Source organism: Arvicanthis niloticus, chromosome Y (genome assembly GCF_011762505.2).
Source record: "Arvicanthis niloticus isolate mArvNil1 chromosome Y, mArvNil1.pat.X, whole genome shotgun sequence".
Lineage (NCBI taxonomy): Eukaryota > Metazoa > Chordata > Mammalia > Rodentia > Muridae > Arvicanthis > Arvicanthis niloticus.
In genome coordinates this window covers 4,734,171-4,747,825 of record NC_133431.1, presented here as the reverse complement: position 1 = coordinate 4,747,825, position 13,655 = coordinate 4,734,171, and the positions used below count along the sequence as shown (strand labels likewise).

Genomic DNA, 13,655 nt, shown 5'->3' with positions numbered 1-13,655 from the left:
GAGAGAGAGAGAGAGAGAGAGAGAGAGAGATTTCAAGGGGCCAGAGAGGTGGCATAATAGGTAAGGGCAGCTGCCATCAAGCCTGACTGAGCCCACACTGAAGAAGGAGATCTCACTACCACAAATTGTCCTCTGACTTCCACACGCAAGCTGTGGCACACACACCCGCTCCTCCTTCACACACACAACACAGACACACGAAGAGTACTTCTTTATTTTGCATATATGTGTGTGAGTCAGAGGAGGTCCAGAGAGGGCATATTGGATCCCCTGGGCCAGGAACCCAGACTTGAGTAACCCCACATACTGACGTTACAACTCAATGTCAGTTTCATGATGTTTCTGTATAAGAGAACACAGAAAGTGACAGGTAAATAAATCAGGAGACCTTTAAACTACGGCGGTGGAGACAAGTCGGAGCAGCGCAGGGAGGAGATAAATAAATAAATAAATACATAAACAAATGCATAAATAAATACATAAATAAATGAATAAATAAATAGTTAAATAAGTAAATAAATAAATAAATAAAATCAAAGACAAAGGAAGCGACTATCTTCTTCAATTCTACAGAGAATCCAATGAGTTTTTGATGAAAGAGAATGGATGGCCATCCATTGAGTCCTGTGGCTGGGATTCAGAGAGGGTCTAGCCTTGGGAGATCTTTGTAAGGAGGAGACCTCTGCGGTAGGGCTGGCTCCTGCACTGCCTGACGACAGTCTCCGACTTGGAGCAGATGGGCGTCCGTTCGTCCATACCTCAGTCAGCCACAAGGATGCTGGGACCTGGGGAGGTATGCGGGGGGAGGGAAGGTCGGCTAGTGAGGGATGGGAGACGATGCAAGATGATTCATCTCTGGTCCTTCATCCCTCCAGCGCTGCGCAAAGCGAGAAAGTCCAACAGGGCCCGCGAATCGGGCAGCGAAAGTTAGGGATGTGACTGTCACCTCTGAGTGCTGACAGGGGCGGGGTTTATGCAGATGAGGGTCGTTCAGGGCCCGCCCCGGCCGCAGCCGCTGGGAAAACGCGAGAGATTTCGCCAGGGTGTGGGAGAGAGAGCGAGTCCGCGGGTGTCAATGGAGCTCAGGGATCGCGTGTGCGTCGGGGAGGCCGCCACGGGGTGGGACGAAGTGACCATGCGTTAAGGGTGGAGCGCCGGCGGGTGTGAGTCTCTTCTGGGTGTCAGGAAGGCATACTTACCTGGCAGGAGAGTTACTATGATCAAGAAAGTGGTTTCCTCAGAGCAATGTTCACCCATTGCATTCACACGCGGCAGTGTTCTGATCCCTGCCATTTCCCCAGATACATAATTTGTGGTCGTGGGCGAGCTGCACTTGTGCGCTTCCCTGGTGTATAAAAACAGAGTTGTGTGTTCTGTCCTTTCTACTATTTCACTGTTTATTTACCAGTTTACACCAAGCAAAACCAGGAACCTTTAGGTGTGCTGTGATTCTTGGGTCTTAAGGTTTTTACTATCAGTGTAAACAGTCATTACACTGGCAACTTACTTGTTTTACCCTTGACCAACAAACCAGAAAGCTAAGTGGTCACTAACTATACTAGACTGTGCACGCTGGAATTGACTAGCTAGAGTGTGCACACTGGAACTGGCTAGCTATAGTGTGCACGCTGGAAATGACTAGCTAGTTTCATGTCGACACAAATGGGTTATCTGAGAAATACAAAAATTAAGGAGCACTTTCTTGTTTAATGATTGGTGAGTCCTGGCAGTGGTGTCGCATGCCTTTAATCCCAGCATTTGGGAGGCGGAGGCAGGTGGATTTCTGAGTTAGAGGACAGCCAGAGCTATACAGAGAAACCCTGTCTTGAAAAACCAAAAAAAAAAAAAAAAAAAAAAAAAAAAAAAAGATTGGTGAGGATCTGGGTCACCAATGGGCTCACCTCTGAGCAGGTAGTCCTGGGATAAGAAAGGCTAAGCAAGCCTTGAGGAGCAAGCTTGAGTAAGGAAAAATATATTTGACTTTTTAATTTCAATTAAATATTAGCAGAAAGGTACCGAAATGTTAAAACAGGTTGCTGCAGAAAAGTTCTCAAAGCTTCAGAGGCCTCCGTGGAGGACAGTGCATGTTTTGAGCATGGCAGACCGACAGAAGGCATGGTGTCCCCAAGCTCTGTAGCTTCCCATCCTAACTCAAGCCCAGCATCCTTACACTCTACCACTGACATCTCGGTGACTTTGGAGCGAGCTCTAGCATCTTCAACTTTTTTTTCATTATGATACTTAAAACTTTCAAGCCATAACCATTTCCCGATTTCCAAAGGCACAAGCTCTCTGCTCTTCATCTTAAGTGTAAGAATTTTTAAGTTTGCCGGCCAGTGGTGGCGCACGCCTTTAATCCCAGCACTCAGAAGACAGAGGCAGGGGATGATGGTGATGGAATAACGATCAATAATCAATGCTAATCAATAATCAATAAATGGTGATCAATAATTAATTATCAATATTGGTTATCAATTAGTTGATGACCGATAATGATCAATAATTCATGGCACATGCCTTTAATCACAAGTCCTGTGATCATGTGAACCTGTGGAAATCTCCTCACATACCCTCACTTTTTCAAACTCCTTTTAGGTAGCACTGGACACCTTTCTTCCGTATCCTTCATTTCAAGCAAGCTGTTGACAAGTTCTTCATAACAAAATGCTTCAACTGAAGACCAGGCCACATCAGGTCTTAGAGAAGGAACCAGCAAAGTAAAATATAAAAGAATATAAAATATAAAGGTAAATATAAAATATAATAAATTATATATAATATAATATGAATATAAATATAAAATATAAAAAAATTATATAAAATATAAACTAAACTAAAATTTAAATTTTAATATGTACAATAAAATATAAAATGTAAAATATAAAACATAAATATAAAATATAAAATAAAAATAAAATATATAATACATCAAATATAAAATATAAAATAAATAATAAAAGTAAAGTAAAATATAAAATTAAATATAAAATATGAAATAATTACATACATAAAATATAATATAAAGACATAATATAAAATATAAAATTAAAAAAATAAAAAATATATAATATAAATATAAAATATGAAATATAAAATACATAAAATAAAGAAAGGGTCTCTCCCGTGTCTTATAACAGGCAAGAAGGTGGACACACACTTCAGGATGCCTTGGCTGTCCTGAAACTCACTCTGTGGATCTTCTGGCCTCAAACTCAAAGGATTTAGCTGATCTTTATAGGAGTAGGCTGTGTGTAGGGAGGTTGACTTTAGGCTGTGACTATCTGGGGGCTGAGGGGGAAGAATGCCATGATAGACATTTTCTGCACACACTATAACATTTGCATTAGATTCCCTGAGGAGGAAAGGCCTCTCTATCTCTCTGAACTTAACTAGGGGCAGGCCCACCTCAGGACTTCACACATTCAGAGCCTCCTCTGATCCCACAACTAGTTCTCCATTTTCTGTAAATTATAGGGTGATTTGTGTAACACATGTACTCTTGGCAACTTCTTTAGTTTTTAGTAAGCATTCTGTATGGCAAAGAGGAAAATAATCCCTCAGAGTCTGGTGAGGATGGGGATAGGACACTCACATTTATTGAATACTGTACTTTCATCAAACTTAAAGCAAATTTACATATCACAAATTCAAGTAATTTACTCCTGTAACTGGCATTTTACTCATGATACCAGAATATAAACCGTTTAAATAAATTGCCAACTACTGTGTAGTTTGTTGGTGCAGAATCAAGATTTATGTCCAGAACTGTATTCCTGACTCCCCCCCCTTTCATATAACCCCACTGGTTTTGTTGCCCAAGGATGGATTGAACTCCTAATACCCTGATACAGAAGAACACCACCACATCCAGCTTTAAGATCTGCATTTATTTCTATCTCTAGGAAAGTACTTGTGAGAAAACTTCATAAATTAGTTTTCGTTTCTCAACAAATACATATAAATGCATGTGGAATGCTTTAGGTGGTAGATATGTGTAGACACCCAGGGCGTGAGGGAAATAAGGCGATCCTTTTTCAGACAAAGATACTCAACACTATGCAAACGTCTCCCTTCAGGTGGTTGTGGCGCATGCTTTTAATCCCAGCACTAGGGAGGCAGAGGCAGGCAGATTTCTGAGTTCGAGGCCAGCTTGGTCTACAGAGTGAGTTCCAGGACAGCCAGGGCTACACAGAGAAACCCTGTCTCGAAAAAAAAAAAAAAAAAAGAACATTTGTCATTGTTATGTGTTATTCATTACCTGAAAACTAAGAATAATAAACCTAAAACTAAGAATGAATAATAAATCTAAATAATGGTATCCAGAGTAATGGATAGCTACACCAAAGCCTCAGAAACTACCTCAAATTCACACTAACGAGACATGCAGCCTTAAAAAAGAACATTATTATGCCTGGAGTGTCCACAAGTGGCAGAGGATATTGCCTTTCAGGTACATATCTCACAGCTGACCTCTGCAAGGTCATGATGGAAGAGACACTAAGGATGCTGGGGGAGAGCGGTTAACCAGAGTGAGAAGGCGGGGATACCTTGGAGACCTCAGGAACTCTTACATCTTAAAGGAGTCTGAAGGATGAAGGAACTTAGACAACCTGGATAGGTGCCACAAGGTTTGGCTCTCGGAGCCTGAACTGATCTCCAAGATTTACCCACAATGCACCTGTGCTCTTCCAGTCCTGGACGCTCATTCTTCTGCAGTCCTGTGAAAATCGCAGACATCCCTGATTTTCTCATAGCCTTTTGTTTCAAGTGTCTATCAGCTTTATCTACACAATGCCTCCTTTTGTGATTTCTTAATTTTGAGCAAAAGGCACTGGAGATCTGTTTAACACCAGACTCTAGATTTACCCTGGACATCACTGAATTGTCCTTTTGTTACCCATTTCCTTTGATCTTATGGGTCTGTTGTCAAGAACCAGCCAGAGGAAGGATGGAGAACCCACCATTAAGTCTGCTTCTATGTTAGGACGTTTGGTTCATCCAGATGAGGTTATTGAGGGATCCACCCTCGGGATGAAGTCAGTGTCCTGAGACTGAGAAAATCCCAGAGAGCGACCCTTCCCTACTCTGGGAGGTCTGCTTTATTGGGAATAGAAACCACCACTGGTATTAAAAAAACACAATTTTTTTTTGTTTTGTTTTGTTTTGTTTTTTTTGAGACAGGGTTTCTCTGTGTAGCCCTGGCTGTCCTGGAACTTACTCTGTAGACCAGGCTGGACTCGAACTCAGAAATCTGCCTGCCTCTGCCTCCTGAGTGCTGGGATGGGCATGCACCATCAATTATTGATCGTTATTGATTATCAATTAGTATTGATAATTAACTATTGATTAGCATTGATTATTGATTGCTATTCCATTACCATCATCCCCTTGCCTGTGTCTCCCAAGTGCTGGGATTAAAGGCATGTGCCATCAAGGAGGGTTGTCAGGATGTTGTGCAGCAGTCTGGAGCTTGTGCACTCAGCCTCAGACCTTGGAACAAGCCCAGCTGCATGACTGCCCTGGCTCTGATGTTCGTGATGAAGAATGGTTCATTTTACTAGATTTGACTTCCTTGAAAGAAAGAACTCCATGGTCCATACTTCTTCCAGAGACCACGCTGATCCTTGGCTCTTGCTTTGATAGCCATAGTGATGTTCGCAGGTTGTACTGCCACCAGAGACCAAGTTCTTAGTCCGTGCTGTTGCCAGAAAGCATGTAGAAGCCCAGGATTTGTGCACCCGCTGACTGTAAAGGGCAAGGAACCTACTCTCGAAGTAGTGTTGATGTCTGCAGATGCATAGTTCAAAATGAGGACTGCAGAAGGCTTCAATGACAATCCCTGTCTCCACCACAACCCAACCACTAAAAAAAAAGATCCTAAAAAGGAAACCATCAGAGAACTCAAAAGGAGTTTTTGTTTGTTTTGTTTTTTAACTCATTTCAAGTGAGTACACTGTTGCTCTCTTCAAACAGACCAGATGAGGGAATTAATCATTACAGATGGTTCTGAGCCACCATACTGTTGGTAGGAATTGAACTCTGATCCTCTGGAAAAGCAGTAAGTGCTCTTAATCACCGAGCCATCTCTCCAGCCTCAGAGAACTCTTAAAAACTGTGATAGGGTGTTGAAGCATAGCTCTCCACATTGATGGCTTCTGGTGGGAGGCACAGTTGGAGGATTCATCTTCCCTTGGGGGGCTGCCACTGGGAGTCCGTCCATGCTCCAGTGAGTGTATACGACAACACAAAATGGACTTGGGTTTTTCCATTTATTATTTTCCTCTTTCTTTTTGTTCTTTGTAGGGGTGACGTCACAAGGGAAGGGGAGTGGGAACAGAAGGATTGGGAAGTAAACGTGATAGTGATTGAGGTGCATGATTGGAAGTTTTCAAATAGTTAATAAAGTATTATGTTGGAAAATATTGCCAAAAAGACTTTTTTTTTTTTAAGTTAGAGTTTAAAAACTTACAAGAGAATGCACTCCAACAATCACTTGGGAACACAGGGTCCTAATGCTGGTTCTTGGTTTTAGGGGGGAAAAAGCTTTTTTTTTTTTTTTTTTTTTTTTTTTTTTTCTAACATTTCCAGATGGTAACTTGAGGACAAAGACACTTGGACTAGAGAACTAGGAAGAAGATTATTAGATATTAGGCACTTAGAACTTGGAAGAAAGAACTTGGAACTTGGAGGCACTAGGGACTAGGAACTAAGGACTAGGAACTCAAGACTTGGGACTTAGAGAGAAGAAGAGAGACTGAAGAATAAACAGGATTGAATCATACTCTGTCTGGTCTCCATTCTTTATGCCCATCCTCACTCTCTCTCTTGCTGAACCCTGACCTGAGGACCGGAGTAGCTTGGGGCAGTGTGGGCACTAACAACTTAGCCCCGAGGGCTTTTGGTAGTGCGGGTTCCAACATTGACAGAGCAGTCTGTGACATTTTGGCCCCCAAATGTGAGGTAGTGCAGTTCTTAACATTTCCACACCCAACGTGGGGCAGCTCAGGCGCAACACTCTAAGGTTGTAAAAAGTCTTTACCACATTGATCATATTCATGAGGTTTCTTTTAATATGGGATCTTTTATGCTTTCGAGACTAGTGGGACATGCAAAGGTTCTAGCACATTGATTACATCCATGCTTCGGTCCAATATGGGTTCTTTTATGTTTTGCAGAAAAATCTTTATAAAAAGTCTTTTACCACAATAATTACGTTCATAGGTTTCATTCCAATAAGAGTTCTTTTATGGTTTGTGAAAAAAAAAAAAACAAAAAAACAAAAAACTTTGTGAAAAGACTTTTACCATGTTAATTACATTAATACAGTTTTTCTCTAGTATGTGATCATTTATGTCTTTGGAGACTTCTCAGTTATAAATGGGTTTTTCCACACTGATTACATAACTAAGTTTTCTCTCTGGTATGGGTTCTTCTATGATATTGGAGATGACCTTTTGTGTAAAGCCTTTACCTCATTGGTTACATTCATGGGGTTTCTCTCCAGTATGTGTTCGTTTATGATATTGGAGATGACTGGATCTTGCAAAGGCTTTACCACATTGATGACATTCATAGGGTTTCTCTCCAGTATGTGTTCTTTTATGATTTCGGAGAGTACTGTGACATGAAAAGGCTTTACCACATTGATTACATTCATGGGGTTTTTCTCCAGTATGTGTTCTTTTATGATATTGGAGACTACTGTGATATGAAAAAGCTTTACCACATTGATTACATTCATAAGGTTTCTCTCCGGTATGCATTCTTTTATGTCTTTGGAGATGACTGTGATGTGAAAAGGCTTTACCACATTGATTACATTCATAAGGTTTCTCTCCGGTATGCGTTCTTTTATGTCTTTGGAGATGACTGTCATGTGAAAAGGCTTTACCACATTGATTACATTCATAAGGTTTCTCTCCAGTATGTGTTCTTTTATGATATTGGAGATGACTATGTCTTGCAAAGGCTTTACCACATTGTTTACATTTATAGGGTTTTTCTCTGGTATGTGTTTTCTTACGATGTTGGAGATTACTGTGACATGAAAAGGGTTTACCACATTGATTACATTCATGTGGTTTGTCTCCATTATTACTTCTTTCATATCTGAAACAATAATTAGCACATGTCAAAGACTTACAACATTCATGAGCCTGATCAATCATTTTACCAATAAGAATAAATTTTACAGTTGGTCTAATAATAAAGAACACTCAGATTTTAAGGTTTTATCACTTTGATGTTCAGAGTTGTACTTGCTCACTGTGGGTTGCTTTACCTCTTTGAAAATACCTGTGATGGTAAGAATATTTATTACATGGCTCACATTTATAGCATCTTTCTTCTATATGAGATTTCTATATGACGTATTTCACATGTCAGAAGAAATATGGAACAACTCAGAGTAGTAAAACACTGATTGCATTCTTAGATTTTTCTGTAGTGTGCAACACACCACAGCAGCACTGTGAACCAGGATGAACAGAGGAATTTCCAAACTTCTAGTACCTATAGAGATTTTTTGCAATGTGACTTTGGGGCTGTTCCCAGTAAAGTCAGAAAACCAATTAACTGCAAACACCTATCATATTCAGAATGTCTACCAAAGGCAGAATACTATATATCTTCTCATTGTTCTGAAGTAGATAGAGGTACATTGTTCCTTTTAATATCCCTAGGCTCACATGTTTTCATCCATTCTGACACTTGATACACCCATTAAAAAAGAAGAATAACTGAAAGGTTTTCACATTGAATGCACACACATTGACTTTCTGTTCATTGTAGATATGATTAATGTTTCTCCATTAATCCAGTCTCATTCAAGACAACATTCTTGACTCTCATAAACTGACCTCATTATAAACTGGATTTCACTACAATAATATGAGTATCTCCAACTTAATCATGGAGTATTTGCTTATTAGAAAGTTATGGACACATGTTTATCACTATTCAATGTGCAACATCTAAATAGTATGAGACTATACAAATTGGTAGTTATGCAACATAGCTCTAATGGAGATACAAATTGAATAAAGGAATCACTTAAGGCATTGCTTCCTTCTTTTTTTCTTACAGAATTGCCTTGCAAACACAAATCTGATAACTGACATTGAGGTACGTAGGTTTGGGAGAATATTATAATCATAGCTACAATAATAGGACTGATATTTTACACACTTGATTTCCTTTAGAGCTTCCAGATCATATTAAAATTTCCTCATAGGCATATTTGTATCAGCTTAAACATTAAAATTACCTTTCATGACTTCTAGAAGTTTGATGTTGTTGTTCTTCAGTATGATGGACTTCCAAATTATAGCCTGAAACCAAGGTACCAGAAAATGAATGATATGGTATTGGAATTAGGCAAAATCAAGTTACTCTAAATTTTCACAGCAATGAACCTGATTTATTCAACTCAATATTACTTGTTCTCTATTGAAATAAGAGATGATCATCAGTAACACAGAAACATTTTTCCCTTATATTGACAAGCAAAAGAAAATTCACTCTTACCTATAGCAGTGAGGTTCCAGTAGGTCTCAAGCATCACATCTTTGTAGAGATTTTTCTGGGAAGGATCCAGCAAATTCCACTCTTCTGCAGTGAAGTTCACATGCACATCATCATAAGTCACTGCTTCCTAAAATATCACATATATGTGTATGACAAAAAGCCTGATACTGACATCACTACAAAGTAAAGTTATGCTTCCTAGACAATATAATCTTATAATTCACGTGATTCATCCACTTATTTGCTGACACACAAATTATAATATAATCACCATGTCAGTTTAGAAGAAACTTGAAATATTGACACTTGAACCCTTGACATAGGGTTCACCTGTGTCACTCCTGAACCCTTTGAATAGGATACAGCCTTGCAACACAAATGTCAATTGAGAGGGATATGCAGGGGGAAACAGATCAACTGTACTGAGCACACATCTGAAAAGCTGTATGAACAATTACTAACTACAAAGGTGATGGGCGAGCTGTGTGTATTTGCTCATGTCTTTAATCGCAGAGGTACAGGCAGGTGTATGTCATTGAGCTAGATGCCAGCTCGGTCTATGCAATGAGTTTCAGGACAGCAAAAATTACATGTGAAGAACCTCACTCTGCTACAAAAATAAATCAGGAAACAAAAATGATAGAATGAACTCACAGTTCATTACTGAAGTTTGTACAAAGAATTATACATTCACTGCAGTTCTTATTGATTTCCAATGAACAAAAAATGAACCAGTTTAAACAGCAACATTAATTAAATTTTATAAAAGGGAATGCATGTTTAAACAGTTAAAATGGGCAGATGAAAATATTAGTAATGTATATGTTGATCGTATATAAAGAACATAGTTCAGGAGATATAGCTAAGAAGTTGAAAGATCTTGCTGGTCTTCACATAATGGTGGTCAATTTCTAGCATACACATGTGGACCGACACCTGTCCATTTCCTCAAGATCAAGAGTTCCAAGACCATCTTCTGACAACAGTAAAGATGAGGCACACATGATATTCATATTCATGCACCCAGCCATAACACACTCATTTATTCAAAATTTCAAAACAATCACAAGAGTTCAAGAACATCATGAACCTGCAACTCAATGAATCTGAAGCATCAGATAATATCGATGACATGAGCATAAGCCATCAGGAGAAATAGAATATATTCTATATATTTGTCCAAATTTCAAAATTAAAGATGTGGATTAAGAGCAGCACAAAAACATGTTGTTATTGAACAAAAATATGTCACGTGGCCTATGTGCTTTCTATATCTAGTATCAGCACAGGAAGGGCTTCACTGAGAAATTTAGTCTAGAAAAACAAAAACAGAATGAATAAAGTTAAAAATATAAAAACACCAGGTTTGCAAATTAGCATAGCATTGAACAGCAAATGTGTGCACAGTATCTTATGTGATTGAGGGACAGAGTCCAAATGGGGAATGTATGGAAGCATGAGAAGAAAGCTGAAGGATCAGGTTCAATCGCAACACTGGGGACACCCAGAACAAAATTTGTCTTGTCTAAAGGAAATGCAGAGGTAACGCTAGAGCAGAGACTGAAGGAATGGCCAATGAAAACTCAGAGCAGCCAAGGATACACTGGAATGGGGAGCTCAGAATCTGTTCTGACCTGGGGTGAGGCGTCTTTAACACTGGGTTGCCAAGGGAGTGCTACCAAACAGGTATCTAACACAGCTGGAAGGTGAAGAGAGAAGGACGTTGCCCCATAGACCTGGAAAAGACCACCAACAAAGGACAGGGGCTCTGATCCAAAAAAGATATGCTAACTTTGTTAGAATCGATGAAGAACAACCTTCATCTTATAACAGCTCCAAGTTCAAAACTACAGAGTCACATATGAACTGGGCAGAGGGTAGTTCAGGAGGTGGGAAATGAGGTCTTTGTCTTTCCACCCTGTAAAACAAGGTAGGCAGAGCCTGATTTTGCCCTGGATGCTGTCTTGAAGAACTCTCTTTCATGGACTAGTCAATGGGTCTGGGTCCTGTTGTTAAGGAGGATTTAACCCAAGGTGTGAGGCTAGTAACTAAATCTATGAGGATGGAGTCGGTCTCATTTCCTCAGTGAGAGAATAACAAAGTGCCACACACAAAATAGACAACCTCAAGGGGTTGGTAGAGGCTACCCAGCAGATTCCTCCACTTGGACAGAGGAGAAAATGAAGACAGGATGGCAGCTGTGAGCCCTGTAGCAGGCTCCAAGTCTGCTCTAACCTTACCAGAAATTAAGAACAGATGCACACCATCCACTATACCAGGCTCTGGAACATCTTCGAAGCACTTCAGGGCTGCAACTCTCCAGCATATCTACTGTAGCAGGGTTCCACGTTCAATTTAGTCATCTCCCTCCACATATACTCAAGAAAAACTCGAAAACCCAGGCACACAAACACCAATCTGGCAGACAAGCCACTGACCCAAAAACAACAACGGTGCATGTTAACAACCAGCCTTTCAATCCTTTAGTTGGAAGTCCTGAGGGTCTTGGGGTTCCAGTCAATGCACTAAGATGTTTTGTCACAAAACAACCAACAACCAACAAGAAGCCTATTACAATGCAAACACATGGAGGCCTTTATTATGAGCTCTGTGTAATAAGGATTCCCGCCAGTCAGCCTCACATGAGATCAAAACTGAGAGACCAAGTCTAGGGGTGCTGGGTATTTACTGCAGTTACAGCAAGTTTGGGACATTAACATGCAGGTCAGTAACTTAATATTGTAAAAAGTGAATGTCTGGCATAATCTGCAGAAACCAATCAAGAAAACCATCTGACACCCATGATGGGTTGGCTAACTTTTCCTCTATAAGGTGTATTAGTTATTAGTTATCAATATGTAGCTTAACCCTGCAGTTGTACCTTGACTGGCTGTGGACAAGGTGGGCTTGTCATAGGATGTTTGCTCAAGTGGACTTTGTGCACTCTCAGAAACAGAATTGATTGTGCTTTACAAACTCATCTTTGTGCCTGAGGTCCTGATTATTGAAAGATGCCCCTGTTCAACCACAAGCCATGCATGGCAGTAGAAAAGGCACTTTGTCTAAAGACCTGCCTCACTATCTGTTACTGTAGATCCTAATATCAGTTGCACTTACTTTGAGACAGAATACCAGTGTCTCTCCCACTGTGCATGCCTCTTATAGATAAGATAGACAATCCCCACCTGCCCTTCCTTTCCTGCCTCATCCCTGTGTCTCAGCCCCACTTGGGCAGACAGTCCCTGTTCAACCACATGCTTTACCTGCCAGGACACAAGGTAAGCTTTCTATAGATCTACCACACTGTCTGTTATCCCAGATGCAATGATCACAGTTTCCCCTAACACTGTACTAAACACCAGAGGCAGGTTAAACTCTGTCCTGACTATGTCTCCCTGTGGATTGCTAAGATCATTTCTTCCTGTCCACCACTTCTCCGTGCTCCCAATATTAGCAAGCATTCCATCTTGAGGATACCCACCAAACATGTCAGTAAAAGAAGCAAAACTCAGGCAACCCTCTTTGTAAATCCAGACATCAAACAGCAACCCAGGAACAAAACTCCCACCCAAGCAAGACAAATCCAGAAATCATTACCTAAATCAATAATCACGTCAAACCAAGAGTCCTAGATACCAGAAGAGAAATATAATGAATAACAACCAGGAAAATATGTCACCAAGAAATCCAAGATATCTTATAACAGCAGGACCAGAGTAATAAAAACATGTAATAGATATGGTACAAAAGAGGTTGTTTGGAGGCAGGGAGATGAGTGAGAATCTGGGGAAGGGATAGAGGCACAGAAGAGGACCTGCAAACAAGCAGACAGACAGGGAGCAGAGAGAGAGCCCTGAGAGTAGAGAAAGAGAATAGAGAGGGGCATGTGCAGAGAACAGAGACAGGAACAAACAGAGAGAGCTGTGTAGCTGGTGGTCCGTGTATATAAAGCACACCTGACAACAGCAGCAGGTGATGGAGGCAGGGAATGACTTAAGCAGTTGCTAAGTCCCTGAGAGCAGAGCATTGAAATTGCCTGTGCAGTGACAACTACAGAGACAAGGTTCACCTAGGGAACAGGAAAGAAGAGTCTCAGACATTAAAGATGAATATGACAAAATGAATACATT

The 13,655-nt window shown here is 40.3% G+C and overlaps 1 protein-coding gene and 1 non-coding gene across 2 annotated transcripts; one reads left to right on the top strand and one right to left on the bottom strand.

Moving 5' to 3' along the window:
• The first annotated feature begins 1,191 nt into the window (after positions 1 to 1,191).
• Positions 1,192 to 1,348, top strand: LOC143437407 (U1 spliceosomal RNA). Its single transcript, XR_013106898.1, has one exon. It is a non-coding gene; the product is annotated as a U1 spliceosomal RNA (small nuclear RNA).
• A 5,603-nt stretch (positions 1,349 to 6,951) lies between these two features.
• Positions 6,952 to 11,816, bottom strand: LOC143437270 (uncharacterized). The gene is made up of 4 exons (XM_076922093.1): positions 11,802 to 11,816; positions 9,526 to 9,652; positions 9,266 to 9,329; positions 6,952 to 8,109 (listed from the first exon to the last, which is right to left on the bottom strand). Exons 1-4 carry the CDS (start codon positions 11,814 to 11,816, stop codon positions 7,473 to 7,475), a joined length of 843 nt encoding a protein of 280 aa, XP_076778208.1. The 3' UTR covers positions 6,952 to 7,472.
• Positions 11,817 to 13,655: the final 1,839 nt, after the last annotated feature.